At 47.2% G+C, this 13,221-nt stretch overlaps 2 protein-coding genes across 2 annotated transcripts in view; both read left to right on the forward strand. All coding sequences in view use genetic code 11, as the record gives it.

Moving 5' to 3' along the window:
• Positions 1-10,375, forward strand: part of EGR_07621 (Axin-1) — a gene marked incomplete at both ends in the record, with an annotated part of 28,186 nt that extends 17,811 nt beyond the window's left edge. The window contains 4 exons of the mRNA XM_024496870.1: positions 2,401-2,757; positions 4,346-4,704; positions 5,870-6,067; positions 10,246-10,375. Of these exons, the coding sequence (XP_024348726.1) occupies positions 2,401-2,757; positions 4,346-4,704; positions 5,870-6,067; positions 10,246-10,375 (1,044 nt within the window). The remainder of the gene's footprint in view (positions 1-2,400; positions 2,758-4,345; positions 4,705-5,869; positions 6,068-10,245) is intronic.
• Positions 10,376-12,811: 2,436 nt separating this feature from the next.
• EGR_07622 (hypothetical protein) overlaps positions 12,812-13,221 on the forward strand; it is a gene marked incomplete at both ends in the record, with an annotated part of 6,846 nt that continues 6,436 nt past the window's right edge. Inside the window, one exon of the mRNA XM_024496871.1 lies at positions 12,812-12,876. Within this exon, the coding sequence (XP_024348727.1) occupies positions 12,812-12,876 (65 nt within the window). The remainder of the gene's footprint in view (positions 12,877-13,221) is intronic.

The raw sequence follows: 13,221 nt of genomic DNA on the forward strand, positions 1-13,221 counted from the left end.
TAAAGTGGTAACCACCACACGTCACACATATGTGACGCTGGTGTCAAATGTGTTGATTGCTCTAAAAGCAGCATTCTTTTAGTCTCATTGCAGCTACTTTTGCATCGTGAATGTAGACAGGACGCTCAGGGGTCAATTCTTTTCTTCGCCAAACTGCATTTGACAGGTGTCAGGTCAGGCGGTGGCATTCTGCAAGGAGCATATTTAGCATGGCAGTCTCTTGTAGCCGATATTTTGGGTAGTATGGGATTCCTTTCCTTCCTTCCAACTTTTTTGCCATTTGAATGCTGCCTAAACCGTCTATCAGGTTGACAGCCTCTTCTGGGGGACGCGCATACTCCCTTAGATGTGCATCCTGCGGAGCCTGTGGTTGAGGTAGGTAGTCAAACCGAGTTACTCGGCAGATAAGGCGATGACTTCTTGTTGCTCCGTGCCATGATATGTCATCAGTTTTTGATTTGTAGATGCGTCAAATCAGTCAGCTGACAGCTTTATGGACTTTCTTCTCCCACCTGTCAATCATTTGACGCCTGATTAGCTCAGTTGGGAGTGACCCGGACTTAGAGGGGATGAGGAACTTCTCACTTCATCATCGAGGTTAACGTATACCAGCGGCGCTCACTGTCCTTATCCTCCGTAGCCCCCCAAAATGCTTTATGCTTAATAATCCAGTCCTGACCGTTCAACCTTTGCGCGTTCATTTCCCAATTTGACTTGCTTCGTAATTAGTCATAGTAACACCACGTGTGTGCATCTCCAGTCGATAGTCTGCCGTTGGTTGGTTGGTTGGTTGGTCGGTTCTCCTGACAGTTAGCACAAGCGAAACACCGAGAGTGAAAGGGAGTGAAAGAGGGGGAGTTGCAGCTCCGTTTTGCCTCTCTCTCTCTCTCTCTCAGTGTGCGTGCGAAACAGAATACCTATTTTTGGCATTCGAAACGCACCATGGCCTGTCATGCGCTGTCCCTTCAGGCCTCTCCTGCTGCAAGTAGCACTTGGGATTTGCCCTCATGCCCTCCGTGAATCTGCAGTGGCGTGCCCCCAAGTGGGTGACGTTCGATGAATCCTTTGGTTAAAGGATACTGCCGCCTATTTTAACCGGTTAGGACTACGGTACCTCGTGAAGCACCTCAACGACCGTAGCGCATTCGACAAATAAACCTACAGGTCAGTGAACCGCCAACAAGTGTTTATGTGGGGTGCCGAATACCGATGAACCGGAAGCGGCCTCAGTGGGTACAGAATTACGAGTCAAGAGGTTGCCTTATTATCGTCTTACAGTCCCTCGTTTTTGGTGCTCCTCATTGTCACTCTTCTGCTTCGGTCGGAACAGCTCTTCGAGTGGATTGTATTCATTCAGCAGAAGGGCATGAGGGTCAAACGACTGGTGGAGCATTTGGAGGGAACCCATAAACACTGCCCCCTCTATCAAGCTTGCTCTATTGAGGAGACTGGACAATGAAAAGAGGGAGTATTGTTTCCCCCGCCCTGATCGTACGTCATTGTGCCGGCAAGGCGGAAATCTAGGTTGGAGGGATTGTCAACCGTCAGTATTTCTTTGCTATAGGTCTCATTGAAGTGATTAGTCAAAGCTGTCATGGAAAATTCTCTAGGCCTTTGGAAACAGCTTTATCTTCGGCCCTGAGATGCTAAGAAAGAGGCCGAGAAGGCTCCACTTATTAGGTAGATGGTATTCACCTCATTTGGTGACCAAAAAAGTAGATCATATTGTTACCTCAGTACAGCCTAAACATCAGAGGGGTCTGCTCCTTAGTCAATGGTCGCATTTCACACATCAAAATCTCCCTTGTTGTTATCCTCTTCTCCGTTTGACGGTTGGGGTGGGGCTAGGAGAGAGCCTGAAGTGGTGGTGGTGCTTTGACAGCCTCACGTTGGTCGGATGACATTCGAGTGACCGTTATAGCTTTACCCGACAGGAGGCGAGAACGGGAAGGGGGATACAGCCAACCTTCATTCTCGCATTACACCTCCTCCCCCCTCTCTCCCTCATCTTGATCGGCCCAGGCCTGCTCAGATTGCATGACAGGCCAGAAAGGCGATTGGTCCATACACACCAGGCAGCGAGAACATGGGATGGGGCGGAGTTGATGAAGGGGGGGGTGGTGAGGGAGGAGCTACTTCCTTGTCTCTTCTCTTCCTCTCCTCCTGCTACTGCTTCCCATTCTCAGACAGGTATTGTGTCAGTGGGTAGGAAGGAGCACTCATGAGAGGCAGTGGATGTGATCACTTTCAGGTGTGTATCCTCTAAATTTTGATGTGGATTTTTAAGTATGGATCCGACTTGTCGGTTCGTTGATAAATGCGCCTCCACATGCATTTTAAGGTTTCACGGACAAGACTATGACCCAGACAGTAGCTGATCTTCATTCTTTTCTTCACCAGGTCGGAAATGACGAGGAAGGAGAAGAAACCACAGAGATTCCGGACACGGGTCAAGAGAAGGAGGCCTCTACGAAGACCACGGAAGCTGTGAAGGTTGAGCCAAAGACAGAGACAGAGATAGCTTCAGCTTCGAAGACGCAGCAACCGCAGCCGCTGCTGACCACCGCGGAGAGTGAAGAATGCAGCATCTCCAAGGCAATGGCTAATCTCAGTGTTGCGTCGACATCGACAACAACAACAACGACTACCACAACAGCAACAGTATCAACGAAGCCTTCGGTTCTTCAGCGACCATGGGCCGATCGTCTACTGGCTGCTGCAAGGGTTCAGCATGCACAACAAGGCGATAATGCTCAGGTTGGTGTTGTGGCGCCTCCAGACAGCACTGACAGTTCCGCTTGTCTGAAAGGCACTCAGTACTGGTCAGATAGCGATTGGTAGGAAAACTGCTCCTTTCCTTTCAGCAGTTTCGGTAAAAAATGATTGCCTTTGCTTTGCAAGCAAAAGGTGGTAGTAATTGATGGCGAGAACAGAAGGAATCATTTAATCATCCCTAGGATGTAAGTTTCCTTTTCCCTTCACCCCAATCTCATTGGAAGAACGAATTGCCCACGTACATGCTTATGCAGTGATTGTACCTTTTATTTGTACAACTTTTCCGGGGTTTTTTGACTAAAGGAAGGAGCAATTTTTTGAGCAAAATGGCGGAACTGCGTGGTCCAAAAACAAGGCAGACAGACGGGGTGACCTCACTTATTTGTGCGTGTGTGCGTGCGTGTAAAACCAAGCCACAGCTGTACGCACTCTCCTAAGAAAGGCTCGAAATGCAGACGTCTAAACCAGTGTATCGCCTGAGTCATCTCTCTGGAGGTTGTGCAAGAAATGACGGGCCTGGAAGTGGCTTTGTCGTGAATACGCCGACGTCGTGGAGACTGAAAAGGTCGACTTAGGCATCTGCACACTATTCTATCTTATTGCTATGGCCTATAATATCGGTGGAAGGCAGACCGGAGGAGACTTTCTCATCAATTAGTGTTCTAATTCCAACACCTTGTGTACAACCAGAGTAAGGGGGTGGACTCACATAATCACTCAGTGAGTGGAGGATATTTGAGGGTTGATTAACGGCAGTAAAGCGGTTCAGCTGTCAGCCAATAAGTTATCATAGACAAGCCAGCTTGTCTGATCAGTTTAAGCCAACACTGATACTTTCACTATTGGCGTCACATATATGTGACGCTTCGATTTTCTCTTACCTACCTCCGTAGGTCAGCCGAATGTAAAAGGGAAGCAGTTAAACTAGGAGGGCAAAACAACCAAGAAGAATTTTTTTCCTACTTATAACTGCATCTGAAGTACCAAATAAACTGCGGAGCTATCCTGCCCTGTGGAGTATTCGCGTGCGTAAACGCGTTTTCTAGGAGTTCGGACGTCGTCGTGTCAACGTTCCCACGCAGGCGACGATGAGATGGGTGTGATTAATGCCTTCTGGCGTTCTCACGTAAAAAAAGGCTTTTCACATGCACACACACTAGTGTGTGGGTGTGTTAGGGTGAGCATGATTGAAGTTTCGTCTACTGACGAATCTGCCGCTTCTTGGTCTTCGTCGTTGGCCTCCTCCGCATCCTCCCGCTTGGTCAGAATTGAGGTCACCCTGTGCTGTGCCTTGCGATGTTAAAGGGTGGATGGTGGTGAATCATTCCCGCCCGATGAATTGGCTAATGCGATAAGTGGAGGAGTTGAATTTTGCCTCTTCAAGGCTTGCTAGAGGAGGATAGAGCAGACCCGACGTTACTGTTTTTTGCGGTGGGATCTTCCACACCGCAAGAGGTGCAGGTGATTGGTTCCGGAAGAATTCTTCTTGGTTATGATCTACCTGCACAATCAGGCTCTCGGTACGACGTTCACGTTTCTCAAATGAGTCTTCCTTTTCTTTTTCATCCAGGCTATTCTTGAGGATCACTGTTCTCGCATCTGGGACACATCAGCCGATCGGACACCAACAAGTAGTAGTGGCAGTGGAGGTGATGGGCATGGTGCATCCGCCTTACGACCTCGTTTAGATGCTGTCGGAAAGTCATCTGGAAAGATTGTGGAGACCTCAAGGCAAGCGACAACAGGAGGAGGAGGAGAGGAAGAAGAGGTTGAGGATGATTGTATCCACCCTCCACTGCTTCAGGAGTCCTCCTCTCCACCCAGTGCCACCACAACCACGACCACCAACTCTTCCACACGATTCGACTTCCACCAACAGGTTAATGAGAGCCAACTGGTTGATGTAAACACGATGCGACTGCAAGCACGGTGAGTACACCCGTTCCGCTCAGTGTTGAGGGGAGGCGACGCTAGGGAATAAGTAATTAGGCTTGTCCCTTTATTCGTCTTCCTGTTTGTCTGTGCAGAGAAGAAAAGGGGAAAAAGCGGCACCGACCGACGCTGGTCTCCTTCTAATGTTGCCCCTTTTTCTCTTTGTTACCGCTAAAGCAACCGGCTGGGGTTAAAATTGAAGTAGAGAGATGTAAGAAGTGGTGCAAGAAGAAGAAGAAAGGTGTTTTACTTCCACCTCCCGGCTCTCAATTCCTCTATCCAATAGTCCAGTCCTTTTGTGGAGGCTACTTCTGCCGCAATTTTGTGGTACCAAGAGTTGCTCGTAGGCTACTAGCCTTTGTGGGAGGGGTGAGGGGAAGGGGGCAGGAACTTTGCATTTCCTTTGAAGCTCTAGAGAGGTTTTGGATGATTTACTTGCCTAGGAAATAAGGAATGATTAAAAAAGATGATGTAAAGCCATCTCCTCACGCATGAAGCGTATTCTTCTTCCCCAAAAAGAAAAAGTAAGATTCGCTTTGGCCTTACCTAGCCGGTGGTTTTGTTTTTCCTTACCTTCTGTGGGACAGTCTAACCTGAGGAGGAGGGATATTGACTGGCATGATTGACGGGAGGGAAAACGGACATGATTTTATCGTAGACCACCCAGCATCATAAAAGTTATTATCTTCTTATTTCTCCTCAAATCGTTGGGGAAGGGCATCGAATCAGAAAAGTGTTGCCTTGGTGTGTGCCTATCAGAAATGCGGATTTGATGTTTCTTTAGCTGAAATTTGGGAACTTATCTCATTTCCCCTTGACTGTCGTATTTTGATGGAGTACATACTTAATCCGTGTCACGTATAATATGACTCTTCATTTTTGCCACTCCAACTCGCACGTCACATATATGTGACACGTGCTACTCATTGGTTTAATAGAGATGTTCGCGTCGAATCGAATTATGTAAACCAATTGGTTGGTCGGGCTAAAAATCAGGAAGTAGATACAAGAGGAAAATGATATCTTTCCAGCTTATTAACCCGCAGGCTCGGTGGCGGTGGATCGTCGACTCTATGCCGCCATGGTGGAGGTCGTTTCAAGGGTGGTATCACTCAGGAAGATTTCTGCTATCTAAATCAACCTTTTTTCATTCCTCTTTTAGGTGTACCGCATCGCCAACAGCACCTTCAACTACTGGTGGTGGTGGCAGTGTTGGAAGTGGAGGTAGCAGTGGCAGTGGTGGATTGGTTGTCGGCTACTACCTCTGCGACGATCCAGTTCCCTATCGCAGTCAGTGGCCGTCAAACGTTATCACTCTGGGACAATTCAAACACCTCGTGCCCAAGAAGGGTCTTTTTCGGTGAGTTACTAGTCCTTGCATTCCCCGCCGTTCAAAGTCCATTCGGCAGTCTGTCTACTTGTGTCTCGACTCTGAACTTTAGACTCACAAGATGGAGGAGACAAATGAGTTATGCTGTCGTGATTTTTTTTCGTGAGAGAGGGATGTAATACTCCTCCTCTTCCCAAGATTGATGTGTCATTGTTTTTCCCCTCCCCTTAACAAAGGAGGAATGTTGGTTCATCGGAGGGAGAGTGGGGGAGAGGAGGGAGAGAAGAGGTTGCTTTTGTTATTTGCGTGTTCATTCACCTCCTTTTGTTTATTTTATCGTGTGGCCTGAATTGGTGGTCTGCCTTTTTTTATTCACTGAGGTAGAGGGAAATAATAATTGAAATTTTGAAGAAGGAGGAAGACAGTAACACAAAAGTCACGTTTAATTGACGTTCAACTTCCTCCCTCCCCCAAACATCCCCCTTCTGGCTGAAGGAGAGGAGCAGCCGTAGCAGCAGAAAAGTGGAGAACAACTGTTGTGAGTGCTTCTGCCGGCTGAGGGGAAAAAGAGAGTGCGAATGGGCGTATCAGTGTTACCAAGTTAAATAAGTAGTCGAAGGATGTCTAGGAAATGTCTTTTTTTTTCCTTTGATGACTAACAATTGACAATTTAGAGTGCTGTCAAAGCCTGTTATCGTCTACGATGATTGATTTTCTTCCCCCTTGACACCTTGATGAGGCAGATATTATTTTTGAGGATGTGAAAAAAGCACCCAAGTGAATTGTAACTGGAGATTGGAAGAAGCAAGGCAAGGCTGGCAATGAAGCCGTGACAGTTTGGGAATGGGAAGAAAGCCAAGTGTCATTCCATCGCATTGTGTGCGGAAACAAAGGAGCCACATTGAAGGTGGTTGAGTCAAATCTTCTATGGCAACCGGATTGGTTGACTTCAGGACAAAGCAAACGAGAGGAGGGAGATGCTTCCAGTTCTCGAAAAGCAGGTGGATTGACCAAATTCCAGTGATGAAACATCGATGAATATTGGATGTATTGAATGAGAGGTGTCACACCTCGTCAAGGTAGAATACATTGACCCAAGAAAGGGACGGTCGTCACGACACATCTGGCAGTGACAAGAATATGCTTCTTCCTGCAACAAAGGTGTCCCTGTGATGTCAATCAAACTCTCTGTAGAAAAACATTGCGTGACTAAGCGGTGCCGTTGAGATATCCTCATAAAAGCCATCTTTTCACTGATTGGTTACACGGATATCCATCGATTTTCACCCCGTCGTATTGATTGGCTGGAATTGTGTGGGGAACCAATGAGAGTTGGAAAAATAAGAGAGGTCATAGAGGAGGTGAAATAAGGCATTTCTGGTTGGAAATTAATGTAGTCCTCCAGTTATTTCTGAGGAAATGCAATATGCAAACTCATCATTTAGCGCCCTAAAAGGTTGAATAAAAAAGTAGCGTTTAAGTGATCTGAACGTAGTCCCATCCCGTCCCTGTGGAGGCCCAAAGAATAATTTAATTGCCAGCAACTTTTTCTGCGTAACACAAGTTCATCGTCTTCTTTTAGGGAGAGAGGAGCAACCACCGCATCCTGGATTCAAAAGTATTTGAGTTCAGCTATATTTGTGCCTCTAAAATATTTCTGCCGGTCCAACTGTCACGTTCTGCTTGGACATTGCAGCGGAATTGCTTAAAGCTGGACAGACAACATGTTCTACTAGCAAGCGCACTCTCAGTGCTGCTACTGCATTAGCTAGCTACGTAGGGGATTCATCCTCACTCAGTTGTCAAACTTCCCAATTCTTTCACCCGCGATCCTCTGCATATTCAGCCATGAGATTGGAGGCTTTCACCTCCCCCGACGTCTTTTGATAGGTCTATTGGGATTTTGGGCATATTCCACCGGTTGGTCACTGGTGTAGTATTGGTATTACCCCTGAAGAGCCCGAAGACCACTACCCTACATGCCAAGTCACCAGCACGTTAGTTCGGTGACAATGCATTGAAAAGGTTGGTGAAACAGCATACTCGGGAAAAATTAGTTAATCAGTTTCGCCTATCCGTAGTCACTCTCTTTGCTGTGCGGCCGTCATTGTTACACGTTTTCACTGCAGTTAGGCAGGCAGGGGAGCGAAGTAAAGCGGAATATGGATTCCAAAGCAGGAGTTTATGGTCATGATTTCCCTCCCTCCACCACCACTAACTCCCGTCTCTCCACCCATTCTCCAATTTTTAAACTTGACAACAGTCTCGGCTGTCAAAACACTCATTCACCAAGCGAGGAGATACAAACGATGACAGGAGCCGCGGCAGCAGCAGCATCATCGTTGCTAACCTCGTCGGTGTTTGTGTCAATTCGCCGACTCGTGAAAATGGCGGCAGTGGTAGTAGCGGTGGTGGCGGTGTGTGTATGAGAGAGAGAGAGAGAAGGACTGACAGCGATGTGATTGCCGCCGCTCCTGCTGCGCCCTCACCAAATTCGAGTCCTCCTAACGGGATCACTTTCGGGGGGGAAAAAGAACTACATGGGACTGATATTTGTACCATCTATTTCTGGCAGAGAAAGGGGCAGACGAGTACCGGAGTTTACTGCTGTCGAAAGAGTCGCCTGTTAGAATGTTGGCACGAAAAATGCTGTCTGAAAGCTCTGCTGCTAACATTAAGGTATTGGTGATGTTATTACTGGTCCTCAGGCAATTCAAAGCCCCTCTCAAATCTCGTGAACCAAAGTCTACCCTCTTGAGTAGAGGGGGAAGGGGCAGCAGGAGTGGGTGGTCAACATAAGTAGTCGGACGTGTGCAATCTACGATGACAGCCACCGGCTTTGGCGGCAGTGGCAGCGGTAGCGGCGAATTTCAGACCACCATCCACACACACACCGACACACGTATGACAACGCACCGACTCTTCCGACAGGACAGAAGTAGGGGAAGAGGGGAGGAGGAAAGGAAATGAACTGCGTGCTTTTGTAAGTGAGGGCAAAAACGCTATTTGTTTATTCAATAGAGAATGTCCGATTTCCCCTTAATTAAGGCTGTGAGACCTGCTTAACCCTTACTTTACTATGCCAGGGGAGCAATGGTTTATCTGGTCACCGTCTCTGAAAGGGTGTCTCCATTCTGGAGGACGAGTCCGTGAGCCACAAGTTTAACCCTTAAAACTGCTTCGAGGATACCGTCAGACCGTTCGAACAAAAATCGACTGGACCAAGAGGCTTGCCTTCTTGGTGTCCAGATGCGTAATGCTGCATCCTAAGGTTAAAGAACGGAGGTCCGAGCCAAAGGTGGTCCGTCGTTCCACATGCAGAATGGATAGATCGGATGGAACTACATGAACGTATAATGATGGAAAAGAATGAGTGGAGGATACACTTAGCGATGAATGCTAGATTTCGGATGGAATGGGACAGTTGGAAAAATGAAGTGTGAGTTCAGGATGAGTAGCTAGATAGATAAAGTGATGCATCAAAGGTTGTCCACATGGAGGCGCTCCTCATTCTCGTCCTTAAAGAACTTACCTAACCCTTCCTCCATTCCAATCGAAGTACTTTGTACCCACTGACGTGCGTATTTCTTTTTCCTCTTTTTCGCCCACAAAAGCGTTGACATTTCTGGAGACAAAAAAGTTAGAGAGAGAGAGAGAAAGCGAGAGGTAGACAGACAGGTAAACAAACGCAAGGAGTGAAGCAGCGAAAGCGAGAACGATAGGAAGAGTAAACGTGACAGCAGCTTGACGTTACTCACAAAAACGCAGACACGAAATCGCCCTCCTTTCCCGTCCGCTCGCCTCACCTTACTCCATCCGCCCTGCCTCTGTGACAGTAGTAGATTGCATTTCCAGGGGAGGGGCACGCACGCACCGACCCGTGATGACTGGCAATTTCTGTTTCGGTGAGGTGACATTTTACCGCGTTGGTGCGGTGCGGCGCGGTGTCGTATCATGGCAAGTCTTGCTGCTGCCGCTGCTAGGGTCGTCCAAGTCAAACGGGGACTTTGCAAGGTTGAAGAAGGTGAGCCACCAATAGCCGTCACAGATCTCGTGAATCAGTGCATTCCAGGCACTACTGGCTACAATTTTTAGGCAGTGCCTGTACGGAACCTCATGTGCTTGTGGCGTTTCTTGTCAACACGAGCGTTGTTCTCACCTTTCCCCCGGTCATTTCATCATTTCTTTCCTTTTTTTCCTTCACGCAGATTCTTTTTCAAGACCACTTCCGACGAGTTTGACTCGGGTGTGGTGCATCAAGAGATCTCCAACGATGACGCTGTTCTGCCCCTATGGGAGGGTAAAGTAGTCGCCAAGGTGGAGCGTGTGGAGCAGTAGACGTTGACGTCGCCGTTTGTGTGGTCGTCGACGTTGGCATGGCAAACAGGGTACCCAACTCACTTCCACCACTCCTCCTTCCTACCGAATTACCAGTAGTCTCTGCTCTCCGCTTCCCTTCTTTATTCAGTCATCCGTGTAATAATAATTCTTTGATCCTCATTACCTCCCCTTGCCCTCTCCAAATTTTGCGAAGGCTATTGAAAATGAGCTTTTTATTATTCCTAATCAAAGGTGGTCTTTTATTTGTTGGCTATTGGTAGAAGGGGAGTGGCATGAGCGAGGTCATTTCACGGTTGATTGAAATGGCTTGCGTAACCAACTGGCCAGTCGGCAGGAGGGAGGGGGGTCGTTCCTGGCCTCTTGAGTTTTGCAATTCTTTTTTCACTACCACATAAGCCTTTCCTTCGTGAACCTGTGCCTGTCCTTCGCCAAGTATCTCTACCTCTAGCAAACAGGAGGGATGTGGAAGGCATGTCAAATGTTGGGTGATTTCCCTTGGAGAGAGCATTCCTAGTTTGCCCGGGAGGAAAAGTGTATGATGATTTGCCTAGTATGAGATAGTTCCTCGTTTTTTCTCTTATCTTTTCCGTGTATTTTTGTCCACTCCAAGACTGTTCGGGCCTGCACCTGCATTAGGCTCGACTTATGCAACCTCGGGAGGTAACATCGGTAATTTGTTTTAGACCTCATCTCTTTACTGTTCGCGATGCAGCTCATGGAAGTCAGGTGGCGGTCTCTAGAGTCCCCACCTTCGATAGCTCCTTCTTTGGGTACATGGAATCAACCATTTGCCTGCCTTCTATGACACTTTGACGTAGTATCTAGGATGAGTTGGTAGATGTGACTCAGGCTCGGTACTTGGTTCAAGTAGTTGCTAAAGCCACGGAAACTTTGTTGTCAAACGTGTTGAATCCAGTACCTCATTCGAAGAGCCACATGCCAGGACAAAGAAGTAAGCAACGAACAACCCATCTACACCTCCATCGAGTGAAGGGGTCGTGGGAGTTACAGAGCAAATACTTTCCAACTAGGTGTCGTACACTAACAGATGACAACAAGCCTCGAAGATTGTCCACCACTGTATCCCTCTTTGTCACCGTGCTGGTGGCAAATGGTAGAGGCGATTTTTCAACATGCATTCCTTACTAAAGCCCAAGGGGTGGGAAAGAGGTGTTCAGTTACACGGGGTGGGACAACATCTAGGCTCAAAGTCACTATATACTTTCCCTCGCAAGAGAACATCACCTTTACTTACGCAATAGATTAGGCTGTTAGAAAAACAGAAGTGCAATGGGAAGGGGAGTAGGTAGGGTTGCCGTTAGGAGAGAATCATCAATTGTACTCCCGTGCAGAGCTCCTTAGAAAGATCTCTTTAGAAGATGGGATCCTTTTGAAACCCAGGAGGTGCACTTTTGGGTGAGTACTATAAGACATGGGTGCATTATCTCCCCAGGCGAATTGAAGCGATGAAGGAGGGAAGCATGATCTCCCAGAACAAGGTAGTTCCGCCCTTTTGTCAAGTCGCTATCAACTACTGCATAGAGGCAATCACCTACCCACTCTCCACTATGTGAAGATCACCTCCCTAGTGTTCTCAATTGTGACAATCCTGGAAGGTCTGTCCAACCTCTGACGCCTGGTCTATGGTCTCATACACACGACTAGGGAATAGCCTATCCTCATTAGTCTGCCGATATTTGGAAGTCATCGGATGACATTGGCTTAAGTTAGAAGAAAAGCAGAGGAGATTATGGTAGAAAATTAGAAGAAGTACTTTTGGATTAACGAGGGTGTACCTTTACAGAGGCTCGGTAGAATTAAGGAGCGTCCTTTTAATATGCGTACTTTACCCTCCCAACTCATAATCCATATTTAATGAGGCGATAGTAACAACTCAACGTGGATCGTAGTCAGTGTTGATAAAGATAAAGGAACAGTGTGAGAGAGAAAGGGAAGGACCGATTTTAGGGAGGCAAGAGTACTTAACTATTGGTTAAAGCGACTTTTCACAAAATCCTGCCCGTTTCCTCTCTTACAGACCCACCAATCTAATTGCCGACAATCGGTTGGTAATTAGAGGGCTGCACAAGAGCATTTGTATGGCATTTTCACATACCGCCCTCGAAGCTGTAGACCGCTTCTTGAAGAGCCTCTGGTGGTGGTCACTTCTATTCACTAGGTAAAAAGAGAGAGAGAGAGGATAATTGAAATGAAGAGGCGGCACTGGTGTACCCTCGTCCACTCTCATTTCCCCTGCCACCCCTCCACCCCAAACCTCAATTTCTTCGTCTTCATTTTCATTGTTTGTTGTTTGCTTTTCGTCCATGGCAAGAGGGTCGGGAACGGCAGCGGCAGCGGCGGCGGCGGCGGCGGTTGGGGTTTTCAAAGCCGACGCAGCTGTGTGCCGCTGCTTTTTCCGCGTGTTAGGGGCAGATGAAAGCAGCATGGCCAGAATTAGCATTTAATTGTCTGTTTCAATTTACGGATTTGGGAGGAAAGTAATGAGAAAAATTAATTAAAAGGGAAAATTGTCATGAAAGGAAGCGGGAAATTGAGATTTATGGGTAGCAAGGAAGGTAAGAATGAGATGAAAAGTTGTTGGTCAAAATTGAATGGGAAAAAATAATTTCTGCAAATATTAGAATGTGATTTCCGGAAAAAAATTAAGCAAGAAAGGCAAAGTAAGACGAAAATGACGTCAACGATTAAGGGAAAACTTGATTTAATATCCAGAATTGCACCCATCCCTTATCTATCCATCCATCCATTTATCCCCCTAAACCATCAATCTGTTCCCTCATATCGCTTTCTTAAATTTACCCCTCCATAGGAGGTTGATATTT

The sequence above is a fragment of the Echinococcus granulosus genome (genome assembly GCF_000524195.1).
Source record: "Echinococcus granulosus chromosome Unknown EG_S00082, whole genome shotgun sequence".
Taxonomy (NCBI): Eukaryota; Metazoa; Platyhelminthes; class Cestoda; order Cyclophyllidea; family Taeniidae; genus Echinococcus; species Echinococcus granulosus.